This window comes from Oreochromis aureus, linkage group 7 (assembly GCF_013358895.1).
Source record: "Oreochromis aureus strain Israel breed Guangdong linkage group 7, ZZ_aureus, whole genome shotgun sequence".
Taxonomy (NCBI): Eukaryota; Metazoa; Chordata; class Actinopteri; order Cichliformes; family Cichlidae; genus Oreochromis; species Oreochromis aureus.
In genome coordinates, this window is record NC_052948.1 from 34,550,100 (window position 1) to 34,566,669 (window position 16,570).

Here is a 16,570-nt window from a genome sequence, read left to right on the forward strand (position 1 = left end):
AGTAGTGGCACATTATGTGATAAAACAACAAGTTTTTCATCAAAAACAGGCTTCTAGATGTATTTACCAGTGTCAGTGGTTAGTACTGTTGCCTCACAAGAAAAAGGAAAAGCCTAATGTGCTAGGTGACCTTTTTATTTGGAGTTGGTGTGTTCTCAAAGACTGATTGTTGTAAATTCGAGCGTGGATGAGCTGTTTGTCTCTCTGATGTCCCTGCCTTTTAGCAAAGTCAGCTGGGGTGACTTCAGTCACCACAAAAACACTGCTTTGCTAAGCAGTTAAAAAAACATGGATGGATTTATCTTCCTCCTGGTCAGGCATACCTAACTTAAACAAAAATTAAAACAAATAGATGAGTTTATAAGCTGTAGTGTTTAATAGGTTGGATTTTATGTCAGGTTGTCAGAGTGATGAGTCATGCATGATGTTATAAATGTTATAAATGCACGTTTATTTAAAGCATTGACCTCAGATGGTTCAAGAATCTGTTCTCCATTGTATTCTTCTCCGCTCTGGCAGGTCATAAATACACTCAACTGAAATGCACAGACGGCCTTCATAAAAACCACAACTGAATTTCTTTGAAGCAGGAGGCTGTTGCCATGGCATCAAGCCTTACATCAGTCTGCAGCATCATTAACATCACATCAGTCTCTGGTGATGGACAAGTGTGAGATGAGTCTGACATCCACATGGTGCTTGTAGCCAGCTGAGCACACCAGGCTGAGCACAGTGTTCTCTGCCCACCATAACAACCATGCTATTGTTAATTCCCTTATTTGAACATTGTTACCTTTAAAAATGTGCCCAGGATGTTAAATATTTTTTTTGTGTTCATGAGTCTAAACATAGAAGTGGTTCAGTCGGGTCAGGTAAAATCTAAAGAAAGCCCAACTGTTCCTCAGACAGAGCTTCGTTTTAAATAAAAAGTTTTCAAACCTAAGTAGAAGACTGAATGGCCTTTTAAAAGGCAGCAGAAGTGCTTTGTTATACCCAGGCTTTATTTTTGGCTCAGAGATTATGTACTTGCTCTCAGAACGGTAAAAATTCTGAGAACTGAAAGATAAACAGCTTGAGGTAGAGGACTGTGTTCATCCTCCTGCTGAGACTCACAGGACATCGTTGACTGTTTTGCAAAAGTGATAAGCTCAAAAGTGCAGGATTTATTGTAATGCATTAATTTTTTGTTTTCTGTTGGCTGCTTTGTAGCTTTCAGTTTTAGAGGTACAGACCTTCTTTTGTTGATTAGCTCTGACTTTTTGTGGGCACAGGAGAGATGGCATTTTTAAATTTTCTGCTCAGGCCCTTTTAAGTGTCCAGGATTGGTAATTGTACAGCCTTTCAAAACAGATACATCAAAGGACAATTGTTTACTCCCAACCTGTTTGACATTCCAGTTAATGAGTTTTTGGAACATTTTAAAAGACTTGGCATTTCATCAAAAAATTTAAAAGATTAATCTGCAATGAAAATAATCACTCGTGGTCAGTCAGTCCATCCAGGAATTTATAATGCTGCAAAGATGTAATGCGAATTGAAATTCATCCCATCATTTTCTACAGTGTTTCAGAACTTCTTCAAAAGCCAGAGTGAACAAAGAAAAAAATCCATCTGACTGTGATCTGAAATGCATTTTTAAAATAAATGTTCCCAACACGAATGATTTGTTTGTCAAGTCTTATGACACTTCAGCATTAGCATGTTGTGTAGATGCTAATCTGAAAGTGCTGGCTGAGCCTGCACCTGTTCATCTTGCCTGTAGAGGCAAGTCGCACATTGACCAAGGTGGTTAGCAAGAGGAAATTCATGTGTTATGGTGCCACACCATTGAAACGTCTTTACTAGCTAATGCTAGCTGTGTTCCTCAGAGCAGTGAAAACAGTTCCAGCGGTAGCTTGCTTTGCCTCGCGTGCTATTCCCCATCAGTTTACTGTGAAAGATTTACAGTTTATCCACAACGTGCATGCGCAAATCACAAAAAAAGAGAGATGTTAAACAGTGACAGCTACAGTTTCCTATGAGTACAAAATAAGCAGAGCTTTGAGCAACAATAGACAACCGTGGTCACAAGATGGCAGTGATCTAAAGGGTGGATGCAAACAGCTTTATGACAGCACTGTCCGAGATAAATAGAGATAAATTGCTTTTCTTTGCTTCATTTCAATCGATGTCTATTTTTAGATTTGAATTGTCCTGGCAGAATGCAACTGGGTTTTAGTAATAACTTATCTTCTGTTGGAAAGCTTGGCTAGAAAGGTACATTCTCAGCACCTGTGGCATAGGTCACTTATATAAGCTAATTAATTCCGAGTAACATTGAATTTCACTCACTGTAACTGAAGTAGAAGCTTTTGGTTGGGCCACACTGAAAGCCATTTTATTTATCAGAGAACTGCATTAAAAACACCAAAAACATAATGGAGAAATTTCAGTTCAGTGACTCAAGCTTTCAGCGGTTAGGCTTAGTAGACGCCCTGTTTCCAACTGCTGTGTCAGCATTCACTCATCAGTCAAAGCTGCCACATCTCTAACTTTAACCCTTTGTAGTGTTAAAAAAAAATCAACATCTGTGCAGTCGAAGAGTCTGTTTGTTTGTTTTTTTGTGCCAGGCTGTACAGTAAACATTATTATTAACAAGGCGTCTATGGGGGCTGACTTCAGTTTAGAGCTTTAAGTGGACATTCCAGTTTTTTTATAACTTAAAGTTAACACATTGACACTGTTTCTTATCTAATAGCAGGAATCACCACTTATTTTATGAAAAAACTGAAATCAGATAAAAATGAATAAATACTAAATCTTGGGTACTTTTTGATGACAAAAATTATTCAAAAATCTAAAAACCTATAATATGAAAATATTTTAGCTGCATATTTTAAATAGTCATGTGTTAACAATATCCATTGCCATTATTTATACAATAAAAACCAGCTGTTGTTGTTGCTGTTGTAAATGATGTATGATGTAGGAGAGTGAGGGCATGAGCTTGTGGGGAGTTTGGCCTTCTATGACTCTGATTTAATGAAGTCTCCATGGACGACACATGGAAGCCAAACAGTGCGCTTCCAATCCCTATTATCAGAGTAAACAGAAGTCTGCACACAAAGGGGCAGCAGCAAAATGCAGCATCCATTCTCAGATTCCACTAATCCCCGGTGAACGAGGGGAAAAAAAGACAGAAGTGTGGGATGGAGAGAGAGAGAGTGTGTGGGTATAAAACAGGGAATGAAAAGAATAAAAAGAGGGAATACTGATATGATGTGAAATGGAGAAATTGGTGAAGAAAGCAGACGGGATGAATTAAAGACAAATCATTTCCCCCAAATTTAGGGTAATGATTTGTCACTTTTTATTCCAATTTAAAATCATCCTAACACAAATAGTGTAAAGTTATGTACCCCAAGGTAAAGTTATGTAGCTGAAGCATATATATATATATAATTATAATTTATATGATAATTTTTTTTATATTATAAAAATAACCTTGATCGAAATTTGAGATCAGTTTGAGGTACCTTAGAGTTGATGGTTCCATTATTAAAAAAATAGATAAAGTAATTTGAAGTAACACCACAACAGGTCAGATTTTGTAGGAATTTTTTTTTTAAATATTTAAAAAAAAAATAATTTTACTAAATATGAGTATTTATATTGACCTTAAATTATCCATGACTGGTCAGAACCAAGTATACATGCATACAGTACACACACACACACACACACACACACACACACACACACACACACACACACACACGTGCCTACAGCTGGGTCTGCTCTTTTGCACCGACAGTCTCTTTGGTCACTGTCGGCGCTCCACATCCTCTCCTCATCTTAAAGTCTGTTCCTTTTCCTTTTGCCTCTCTTCTACATGTGGGTTTGACTTCCAAAAACATTTTTCCCCCACATGTTCCACTCTGGTTTTTGCATGACATATCACATGCTTGGGATTATATGGCTGTTAAAACATTTAATTTTTATACAAAATTGCAAAAACAATTGCATTTCAACTCAAATTTACAGTATTTGAACCCATATAAAGTAATTTTAGGTGAATACTTGTAGAATGCCTATTGGAAGCATTCAATGGGAGCTTGCTATATAATTCCTGAACTTTAATATGCATCTTGCTTGACTATCGCATGTAAACTTTGTCGGGATTATGCTGTCTTCTGAATTCTATTTTTTCAGAAATTTTTTATTACACCTTGATGTCGGGAGACATTCAAGATGGAAAGAATATTTACTTATATTTGATTGTAAATTTATAAAGAATTTTTCAGCTCTGTATATTTTGCTTTAAAACTCACCTGCAATTTTGTTCTGATTACTATTTTTTATTGTTTACTTTATGTTATTTTCTATTGTAAAGCACTTTGATTTTAAATGTTCTATATAAATGAAACAATAAATTATACACAAAAAGTATTTTATTTATTATTAAAAAACTGGAGATCCATTCAAAGAAACAAAAACAAAATTTAGTAAGAAGCATTTTAACTGAAATCCAGGATGCCTAGAACTAAAGGTATCCCGGTTAAGGGCTTTCTACACAGGAAGCAGCTAGCAGCAGAGTAATGATAAGAGACATAGAAAGTCATTGATATTCAGTCACTTAAAGCAAAATCTATGCTGGCAATCAGTCGTTTATAAATGATATAACCCTGTTATATGTAGGATTTAAATGTTAAAATAATGTTGGCTGTACACAGCTTTACACAGTCTCTCACAGTTTAGTTTAGACGTTCAAATGTATTGACCAATTTACTAATATTTCTCAAAACTTTAAATATACCACTTAAATAATGCACATTTAATTTGTAAGTATCAACAGCTACCCACAGTGTGGTGTAGTTCTAACATAAGCATGGATATGTGGAATACCATGCACATTGCTTGCTTTCTTCATTGTTCATAATCAGTCACAACTGAAAAGCATTAAAGGTGGAGTAGAAATCACTCAAAGTATGGGTAGGAAAAGAAGTTGGGTTTGCTTACAATGGGTATAGTGATAATTCATAAATCTGTTGCTATTCATTGAACTCTGTTGCCATCTACATACATATACATTCACATAATTACATACATTCAGTCCAGCCAGAACTTTGAACCCTCCACAAATACTGAGTCAGGTGCTGCAGGACAGAAATTTTAATAGCAAAATGACAAACATCCAAAATACAACCAGTTGAGTATCTGATGTGTTGTGCCCATTTTGCAGTGTGACACAAGGACCGGACACACGCATCGTCGACAGTTGAATATTTACTTGCAATGTTTAATGTCACTCTGAGTTATGCAGCTTTCACACTGCTCAGCTCAGTTCCAGCTCAGCACACGCCGCTCCTCCAGCCCCGGCAGCTACTGAAATTGGGAAGGCATAGTTAGTGAGATGGAGGTCAGCTGTGTGGGTCAGCCATCCCTTGACACCACACCCTGAACTCACTGCTCCACCCCTAGCCTGCAGCTGAGCCACGAACCACACCCCGCTACATGCAGCCTGACTCAGTTCGATTGCAGTGCATTGGCATGTGACATGTGATCTGGCCACAACAGAATTTAATAAACCAGAAGATAAATGTGAAACCAGTTGACCAAATCCATCTTAAACTAATTTCTTTCTTTGCTTTTAAGAGGAAAGGTAAATATATAAACTAAGAAGAATTTGAAACTGGTAAATAATTATTTGTTTTCTCATATTAAAAACAATCACAAGTGCTAATTTTTAAAATAACATACATTTAAAAACAATACATATTTCCCATTATTTTGCCATGAATTGAAATAGTTTATTTTTTCTTTTATCCAACCTCAAACATTTCTTATACCTGCCTTTTTATTTTCATCATTAACTGAATGAAGTTCAAATGATGAATAGTAGGAATGCAGGTTATTTTCAGTTGAATGACCGACCCATCCTTATGCATTTCTGTGTCACTCTCTCATTGTCTTCTTTAGTTTCAAGACTGCGGATTCAGGTTTTGGCAGGTTTGTTGGGTCATGTGGGGGCTTTTTGCAAAGATTTAGAGTATTGTTGTTGAAACTGTGCATGTCTGATTAAAGTATGTCATTAAGCTAGAGCCTCTTATTAATGTCCATTATGTAGTTTCTAAATTGCTTCAGTGTCGTAGAAATCCAGTAAAGAGAACTGAATCCACTTTGGATCCCTTATATCAGACATACATATTGGAGTCTTGTGTTTATCTTAATACTAACATACTTGCAGCAGAGAATAGCTTTAAAGGTTGTGTGGCAAGAAGACAGAGGCTGTACACAACAAATATGCTGTTAGTGAAGCTGTAAATACTGGAACTTCTCCCATTCTGAACTTTATCTTATATTCTTTGGTGATTTCTGTTGGTGCCTTTTCCGCATGTTCAGTTTTCCATTCAGGTTTTCTCTTTTCTTGAGCCCAAAACAGACTGGCACTTTCTGATGCATGCCAAGATGGCCATGTGTACTACTTTATGTGCTTCATACAAGTTACTTTAATTTTGAGGTGATGAAGCATGGACACAACCAGGCTACCTCTTGTCATTTAGCACTTCTTCTGTGGTGTTTTAAGTGTTTTAACAAAAGAACTGAAATCAGCTCTTTGGTGAAGAATTGTGTCAAAGGAAGAAAAATGTTTACTTCACATTTTACTTTATCTGCTTAACTTTTTTGATGGTTAACATGGCATGTGAATTGGTTGATTTGCTTGTGAATACAGCAAATGTAGCAGTGTGTTTTGGACTTAATAGCCGTGACCTTTGGTTACCTGGTGACCATTATGTCCTTCTGTTGCATGTCCCTCCTCCCATCCTTCTCTACAAGCCTTTATCAATACAAAACACCCCCCCACCACTTGATGTAAGAAGACTAAGCTCTCCCTGGATCTTTAAAGAAATCCGAAAAACCTACTCCCATCAGTGTATTGTGCTTCTGTCTTTGTGAGGACGTGTGAGTTTTAGACATTTTTGGAAGATGTGTATATTTTGTATGAACATTAATTCAAAGAGCAGTTAGAGCAAAATATGTAAGGGTAAATGCTGGCATTTGATTTTACCTACAAAAAGGTTGGGAGTTAAATGTTTAGTTTTTTTATGATCAAAGAATAAGTAAGGATGGTGACAATGCATCATGTAGCATGTTTAATGGTAAGTTTGGTAAACTGTGGAAAATTTGCTTGTGTAAAGCTCGTGTAAAAGTGTAAATTAGTTGGAAAAAAAAGGAGAAGGTATTTTACACTCTACCATTACATAAGTACATAAAAACAATACAACCCTTGTCTACTGAGAATCATTACAATGAACTAGAAGCCTACAGAACTCAAAACAAAAACTGCTGTTAAGAGCCATGCACACTACAGCAAGAGCATTTATTAAAATGCATTTTTTTTTATTTTATTATGTTATTTCATTTCCCTTAATTACTTCAGCTGGCCTCCTCCTACCTTCTGGCCCTTGATCCACTACACTGGCTGCACTGTCTGAAGTTATGCCTTGGCTATGGCTGACAGATAAAACTAGCCAAATAAATTCCAATCTAGCCTACAGAAGGTTGCTTCTGCACACGTGTAAAAGAGTTGGATTGCCAATGAATGCATTCATGTTTTAATTGAAAATGATAGCTGACTGGAATGATACCTGCTGGAAATGAAGCTCTGTGACCTTGAACATGCCACTTTTTGTCTGCTGAAGCTGTTAATTTTCAATTTACTTTAACAGATGTCCCCAGAATCACTCAGAATTAAAGTTGTAGATTTTTTTTCTCTTAAAAAACTAATAAAGTTGTTGAGCATCATTGTAATTTATTACTTTGAGCCCTGGTGTCAGTATTACTTGCTATTTAAATTTATTAATTTATAAAAATGTAATTGTGATCATCACCTTTTTAGCAAAAGTCAGAGAATATTTACACAAGATAAAAAAAAATAAAAAAATAAAAAGCTTTCACTCCAAAGAACCACAAACAGCCACAAATATATAAATGTATAAATGTTGTAAGGCTTTGAACATTCCCTAGTTCAGAGATGGCATCCAGTCTGTCTCTTGATCTGCTGTCAGTTTGTTGACAGTTTCAATAGCAAGGTCTTATGGATAAATGAAACAACAAAAGCAATATCCATGTTATTATAAATTGCATTTATCCTTTAATTGTTGGGATCAGAAAATGATCATTGAATGTCCTCACAGGTATAGAAGTACAAATGTGTGTGTAAATGTGTGTGGTGGGGTGGTGGGGGTGTTGCAGATGGGAAACAAAAATGAAGAAAATGATCCAGTTGTGACTGCAGTGTGAATCTGTCCTTTTTTGTGCTCTCATGTTTCTCATGTCCTGAAACATGTATCGTTCCTCACAGCTTTCTGTTTTTTTATCCCATTAATCCAAGTGACTTTCCTGAACTGCAGGTAGAGCCCATTAAGACCTGACTGGAACCTCATTTTTAACATTTGCTCTAATGGTTTTGGGGTTTTTTTTTTTTTCAGTTTGTAATTATGTTGTTGTGAATCCTTTTTAGGTTTAACTTTGAAGATGAAACCCCAACAACAAACTTTGATACCTTCCCAGCAGCCATCCTCACGGTGTTCCAGGTAAAACAAACATTACACATATGTGCGCACTCATGCTTCCCAAACGAGAACAAGAGCATATTGACACTATGGAAAAATAAAGTTTGTTATCAGTCATTTTAATTAGAGCAAATGAGGGGTCTGCATACCTCTGTGTGCCCTAATGAGCTCACTGATAATCCTTCAATTAGCCTGTGCTCATAAGCCCTCACTCTGTAAAGTAATTTAATTCCGCGCTCTGTGAGATTTGCATGCTCCTTTACAACCTGCCGACAGCCCCAGCCTCGCTCTGACTCTCGTTTCCCTCAGATTCTGACTGGCGAGGACTGGAACGCAGTGATGTACCACGGGATCGAGTCTCAAGGAGGCGTTCGCGGCGGCATGTTCTCCTCCATCTACTTCATCGTCCTCACACTCTTTGGAAACTGTATCCTTTTTGACATCACAGCATACCCGCAGTCAGAAGCAGTGCCCATCAAATACAGAAAAAATGTAAATACCGACCTTATCAACAGTAAACCATTATATTTTCTTATGTAAATGAAATGTTATTACAGGGATATTTTACTTTGGATCATGCTACAGCCAACTCATGTTAAAAGTTAAGTCTTTCAAGCTCGTAAATTTAGGCTGAAATAGGAGTGATTTCTCTAAAAAAACAAAGGTGATAAAAGATGAGAATTTTTTACCAGCTAGCAGTGAGTTCTTACTCTGTCAGCCTTCAAGTACTCTTGTCAAGATCCCAACTTGAGGTGAAAAATTAGGCCCTGCTCTGTCAGGTAAACTGACAGATCTATTCAGCATCAATTTTTCAGATTGCTACTAGTTTGGTGGGAAAAGCCAATGAATACTTAATCTGTCCAACTGTTGTTGCTCCTGAGTGCCGTTGTTATTCAGACACCCTCCTGAATGTCTTCTTGGCTATCGCCGTCGATAACCTTGCAAATGCACAAGAGCTGACGAAGGTAGGCGGGAAAACCAACCCAGCGGGAAAAAAACAAAACAAAAAAACCACACTTGCCAGATGTTGATTTTTGGCCGCGAACACAGTAAAGTATGATTCATCCTTTACTCCTTGAACAAATTTCAGTGTTGCTGAGACACCTGGCAGAGTGAGCTTTTTCAGCAAGCTTTTCCTGGGTTTGATGTGATCCTATTTTCATGGCTGTGTTCGGGTTATATATGGCTGAAAACAGATATCAGTCTTGGGTAAAATTTCGACAATATCAGATGACACAATTAAATTCTGATTGACTTTTTTTTTCCCTAAACAAAGGTCATGACTGCCTAATCTGATTTTGCCCAGAAAACTATGGAGATCTGTTGCAATAGTAATATATTCCTATTAAGCACAAATTAATGTCCTGGTTGTCACTGGCTGAAGGATGAAGAGGAGCAGGAGGAGGCAGCCAATAAGAAGCTTGCTCTGCAGAAAGCTTTGGAAGTGAAAGAAGTCAGCCCGATGTCAGCAGCCAACATTTCGATCGCTGCGTAAGTTTCTCTTTCCCCAGACAGCAGCTCTGTTCAGTCCCACACGGAAATAAAACTGTATGATATCTCTCCGTAGGTTCTTCCCTCTCAGTCTGACATGTCTGTGTGTATATTTGTACCCTGTTTGATTTGTCTGTGTTCTGAACTTCTCATCCACCCCCATTAAGACAGTGCCCCTGTGGTGTTTCTTATTTATTACACCCTACTCTTTACCCTCTTTAGTATTATAGGCAATTAAGGAAGCTTCAGTGAGTAATACATGTGAGTTTCCACTAGCAAATTTCATGATATTTTTTTTAAATTTTGCCCTTGAATGTTGCTACCTGCTGCTAAAATAGCATTTTATAATCAAAGCTGTTGTTTGATTATGACTTACAAATGATGCAGCTCTCCATTCTTCATCTTTAGATGATAATATCAGTAGTATTTTAGATATCGTGTTCCAGTTTTTTCTCTGTCAATAATAAAGTTAGTAAGTAATGATTAGCAGAAAATCTTGAAAATCAGCGCAGATACTCGATGTGATACTCAAAGTTTTCACAGGATTCTGCAGTCTTTGGAAAAGTAAGTACACTGTTAGGAATTAAGAGTGAAAGAAGTATAAATAAAGTTGGGCACTGCTAATAAAATTCAAATGCAAATGACTTGAAAGTTTAACAGGTTGCTGGTTTGTGTTAACACAATGTCACAAAAATTACACAATTGGTCTTCCTAGCAAATTCAACCCATGGCCAGACCATGCAATGCTCAGAGAAACATAAAGAAGTCCAAGAGCTACATCTTAGACTCTATACACCTCACTTAGCACATTAAACGTTAAAGTTAATGACAGTAAACTTGGAAAAAGACTGAAAACGTGTGACTTGTTTGGAAGGGTTGCCAAGAGAAAGCCTCTTTTCTCTAAGAACCACAGCAGCATGGTTCTCGTTTGCAAAGCTGCATCTGAACAAACAACAGGACGCCTGGAACATGCTCCTTTGGATAGATGAAAGTGGAGATGTTTGAATATAATACACAGCGCACACAGTCTTTAAATGCTACATTTTTAAGCTTAAAACTTCCGTTTGTTTCTGTGTTGTTGTGAACAAATTATGGGTTGATTGCATTTTTTTATGTGGTCCCAACTTAAAACCAAAGCAAGACACATGAGATACTCATAAAGAGCGAGTAAGCTTAATGTAAATCATAAACGGTGAGACATGAAGACTAATATTAAGCATGATGACAGAGACAGGGCAACACTGAAAAAAAATGAAGAAACTCAAAGTGGCACAAGAAAACCAAAAGAACCCAAACTGATCAGTTATTCATAGCTATAAATTATCATGTCTCACTGTATTTTCCCATCTTATTCACTAAAACAGCAACAATGCATTGTCTCTGCATTGTGTTCGTGCGTGATTGTTTCCACTTGTGTGTTAAATAATTCTGCATAGGTCTTTTTGTTATGACATTACTTTTTAATTCATTTGTAAAACTTGCTCCTTAATTGCCGTCGTCCTCACTAAGAATGAGGTCAGTTAGAAAATTATTACTGCCGTAAATCCCAGGCTAGCCGACTTGTTCCCCATTACACTGCTCTTAGTGTTATCATGTGGCCCTGTGCGTTAGTTTCAGCATTGTCAGACATATTTAGTTTGTGCATTGAACAGTGTGCTAACACAAAAAGTCAGTGGGCTCGTAAGAAACTCTTTATTTTTACTATCTGTGTTGAATGTGCTGTTTCAGAGAAACTCAGGGTTTCATTACAAAACTGAAGACAATATCTAAGAATCTTCATTTGAAATAATGGTAAATATCTAAATATGTTTAAAACTCTACATTTCATTGTAAAATATAAGATTACATTTTTCCTCTTCATATGTTTTGGATTGAAACTCCTGAATGGTTTTCAGTTTCAGTTTTCGTCATAAAAATGTCACACGTTTTTCCGTTGCTGTTGTGTTATTGAAGTATTTGCACAGATTAGTCCTTTGCTGTAACACAGAAGGCAGGGGGCAGGTGGACTGTCAGTCTTTTTGTCCACCTGCCCCCTTCGGATTTGTGTCTCATTTTTTTTTCCTTTGTTTTTGTTCTGCATGTACAGTTTTGTAAAGCAAAATCGAGATGCACTCTCTCGCAGGTCGTCCATCAGCAGCATTCAGTCACCGTGAGTTATCACTCTCTGTTACAATATTCTCCTCCTGGTCTCCTCTCCTCTCCTGTTTCCTTTCCTCTTCGCCTTCTCTTCTAGTCTTTCATCCCTTCTGTCTCCTTTCTTCTCTGCAATTCATTATTTTTTTCCCTCTTTACATCTCTTCATGTTCTTGTATCCTCCCACTTTTGGACAATCTGTTCTTTCCTCTCTCCTCCAGTCCTCTCTTTTCCTCTCCTTTCCTCTGCACCTTCATAAAACTAAATTGTGTTCTGTCATAACTTCGTTGCTAGTGAAGTGAAATGTATTTATGGTTCTTCTTTTTTAAGTCATCGAAACTGCACTACAGCAGATGGCACACGGTGCCACTGTGGTTTAATTTTGACTGTAAACTGTAGACTGTTGTGCCTCTGCATAGCCTTTGGTGCCTACAGTAATAGATCTTCAGCTCTGTGATGTGAATAATTTGTCTATAAATGTTTAATTTCTCTGCTTTGCTACTACCACAGGCAGTTTGGCATTTCCATTCTATTTGTTATTGTAGACTCCAGGCTGTCACTAAAAGAAAAACACAACAACAACCAGCTTTTGCTCTCCTTCCTGGTGATCTGCTCTCTTAATTGATTACGGTGCTGCTGGAAGGCCATCACACCTCTTCTAGTTAACACTGGTTTCTTATAAGGACTGCTCTTCTTGTGTTTTTGAGTGTGCATGTGCTATGTCACAATATCTCACCAGTTACTGTAGCATTTCTAGCTTTCATTTCTGCAATCGCCTACATGTATTTCGGTAGTTCACCTGTCTGTGGATACCTGTCCTGTCCTGTCTTCTGTTTCCCTGTCTGTCTCTTAGGAGTTATACTGTCTACTCCTCTCCCGCTCGATGTGTCTTGAGGTACAGGTGATAAAATGGAAATAAATGACCTAACCCATAAAACTCACAAATCATATTGTGAACAGGAGCAATATGCATTACATTGATGATAACAGGAATATTATTACATTAAATGGATGCTCTATGTTTGATTTTTTTATTTTGAGAAATAAAAAAAAGCTCCCATTTCGCCCCATAATTATTATCTCAGATCATCTTCCCCTAAACTCTGCTATTACCCACCGCATGATTTCCCTGCCTGAACCATTTGCACATGACTCGGGTCACCCTGTGCAATGTCAGTGAGGCATGCCATATTAAGAAGTCCCGGTAAACGTTTTGATGTTGTCTGCTACAACAGCTGTTCTAAGTTTCACATCATGGTTGAAAAATACTTCTAAAATAAAAGTTTTAGTAGTAGCTGTAGTATCTTTCTAATAATTGACAAAACAAACTTATCTTGCATGTGTGAAGAGTTAAAAAAAAATATCCCTACAGATTACATCATTATAGTACAAGACTCCCAAAGTCCTGTACAAATAAAATAAATTCACCATGCAACACACAATGAGACAGGAATAAATTAGCATGTATGTATGTATGTATTAATATACAAATATGTGCTTTTTATTTGGAATACAGACATCTGATAATACTAGAATTAATACGTTGTGTGCACAAGTACATCAATCTGTAAGGTTTCAATAATCTGAAATTCCAGACTTTTAATCAAATGACGTTGTGATAAATAGCAAGTATCAATATTTATTTATTTATATTTTTTATTTGTAAGAGAGGATTCACTGGAACTACTAATGTATATGGAAATGTATGCACACCTCATGACAACGTTAAAATGACCAATGTTACTGTTTTAATAAAATTTACTGACGTGAGTTCTTTAAAGATAGTTTTGGGAAGATAACACAAACCCAACAATTCAGCCAGTGCACATGCTAAATAATAAGCATATCAAAGTTTTGACCCTCTCATTTTATTTTAATTTCTGACATGCACCACCATGCAGCAATACTCAATATAACTTGTTCCACAAATTTACAAAAGATTCTTAGAGTTGTCAGGGGCCTCTAGGGCATCAGGGGCCTTATAATCTATCCATATGTGGTAATTTCATTACTTAGAGTCTTGAGGAGTAGCTAGGAGGGATAGATTACTGTACATGTTCTTGTTTAAAGGACTAAGCATGCTCGGTCTGTGCGCAGCAATGATAGTGAGTTGGCTAGTTTGTAATACAATAACAATAATACATGCCCATATTATAATACAGGTTTCTAAACCTGTGATTTACGTGTTATGTGGTTGCTAGACAACATGATGACCTCACAATATGCAACATAGATCTTTTAGGGGTCTAAGATGTAGCTGTGGTAGGGTTTGTAGCTCAACTTCTGATCGTGTAGGAGTTCATGGACAGAGAGACTAGAATTTGTGTATTTTAGTAAGATAAATATCTGTAAGTAAATGCTCAATTTATGAAATTAGTGAAAAAAAAAATCTCATCTTATTGGTTGTTACTTTCAAATCTGACCTCGGGTATAAACTGAGTACCTGTATTAAGTTTGAAATAGTTGTACATGTGTCCATTTATTATTATAAACCTTTTTTTTGTTTTTTTTTTAGCAAACACTCACCTGAGTGAAAAAACTTTCTTTGAGCATATAAAATACTTTTATAAAATGTGCAAATCTCTTATATACCACGAAAAGCCTGCTTGTAGTCTAAAAGAGAACGACGCCTTAATAACAACATGTGAGATTTATGCTTTGCCCCTATTCAGCCATACCAAGAAGAAGTGAGTTAGATTAGGGAAGAAAATTTTTACTCTGTGATTAAAAAAACCTGCATAACCCATTTTATAGTCAGAGATTTATAATGTCATTTCACAACATTTAAAAGCTTAAAAGTGTAATATAAGACATAAGAGAATGGTAAGAGAATTAAATGTCAAAATATCCAAATTAAGAATAAGGATCTCCCATTTAAACACAAAAATAATGCTTCATGTTTATGAGGACATAGAATTATTTTCTGAATAAAATGCGAGTAAAAGTTTATTCATTTACCTCATTAGTCATTAAAGAAAATGTACCTGGTACAAACATATCAGGTAAATTTCATTTAACAAAACTCCTTTAAATATAACTGTTTACATTCTTTAACAAAATGACATGAAAAATGTACATGTCATCGAATGACTTAAATTCAACATTTTGCCGATAAATAGATATTTTTTGGGTGTATGCTGTGTGAAGACACTGTGTACGAAGACTGTAAGAAAGAAAACTGTAAGAAAAATTGTCAAATTTTTCTATGTTAGTTTTGAGATACATATTCATGCATGGTAAGTAAACGTTTCACCATTGCACACATCTGTGCTGACGCATCCATAGGCTTGTTTCTAACTCACTTATCCAGCGTCATTTTAAAAATAAATGTTAGTATTCGCAGATGACAGTGTGACTATGGATGAAAGTGTGGATTGTAATGTTCACCTCATAAAGTAGAGCTAACCGTGTTATATGTCATTATTTATTGCTGTTCCATGATCTTTTCCTGTGGGTTTTATTCGATGTTTGCAGCAAAGAGCAGCAGCGTTCAGCGAAGGCTATGTCAGTGTGGGAGCAGAGGACTAACCAGCTTAGGAGACATAACATAAAAGCGAGCAGCGAGGCCCTGTACAACGAGCTCGACCCCGATGACCGCCTATTGATGTCCAGCGCCCTTCATCTGCACCCCGACATGAAGACTCACCTGGACAGGCCCCTTAGGGTGGAGTCCAAGAATGGAGACAAATCCAGCAGGGCCCCCGAGGGAGGGTGGGAGGAGGCAGGGGATCTCCGGCAGGATGACAGCTTTCACACACACTCCAGGAAGCATCACCGCCACCACGACAGGAGCGGGGAGAGCAGAGATGAAGGAGATGTCCGGGGAGGGAGGCACCACACCCATCACAGCAGGAGCAGAGATCACAATGCTGATGGTCCACAGACAAAAGAGAGGAGAGGGGAGATGAGTCACAACCGCAATGGAGGGCAGGGGCACAGGCACCACCACCACCAGGCCGGCTCCCCTGAGGAGGAAAATAATGACCTGCGGGGAGGAGGAGGAGGAGATAATAAGGGGCATCACCACCATCACTCACATCGTCCACCTAAAGAGGGGAATGGGATGTTGGCAAATGGTGCACAGTCAGAGCGAAGGGGTAGAGGGGGAGGTGGAGGAGATAGTAATGGAGAGAGGAAGGACCGATGCTCTCGTACGGGCAGAGCTCAGACAGCTCTGGGTGGAGATGACTCTAAGAGGAACAAGAACGGAAACAGAGGTTACAGGTAAAAGTGCAGATTTTGTTGTTCATATAAAATGCTTAATTTTCAAAAATAATGACCTAATCTTTCAACCTAACCAACACACTATACTAATACACTTTATTTAAGTTGTAATGTGTCCAAATAACTTAATTAGGTGTATTTACCTCAGAATATGTCATAAATTATTG

At 37.3% G+C, this 16,570-nt stretch overlaps 1 protein-coding gene across 1 annotated transcript in view; it reads left to right on the forward strand.

Annotated features, from left to right (window-relative positions):
* The window catches only part of cacna1bb (calcium channel, voltage-dependent, N type, alpha 1B subunit, b), a 207,017-nt gene that overhangs the window by 129,610 nt on the left and 60,837 nt on the right, over positions 1 to 16,570 (forward strand). Inside the window, exons 16-21 of the mRNA XM_039614707.1 lie at positions 8,504 to 8,576; positions 8,865 to 8,982; positions 9,453 to 9,520; positions 9,940 to 10,046; positions 12,133 to 12,195; positions 15,654 to 16,403. Coding sequence (XP_039470641.1) covers positions 8,504 to 8,576; positions 8,865 to 8,982; positions 9,453 to 9,520; positions 9,940 to 10,046; positions 12,133 to 12,195; positions 15,654 to 16,403 — 1,179 coding nt within the window. The remainder of the gene's footprint in view (positions 1 to 8,503; positions 8,577 to 8,864; positions 8,983 to 9,452; positions 9,521 to 9,939; positions 10,047 to 12,132; positions 12,196 to 15,653; positions 16,404 to 16,570) is intronic.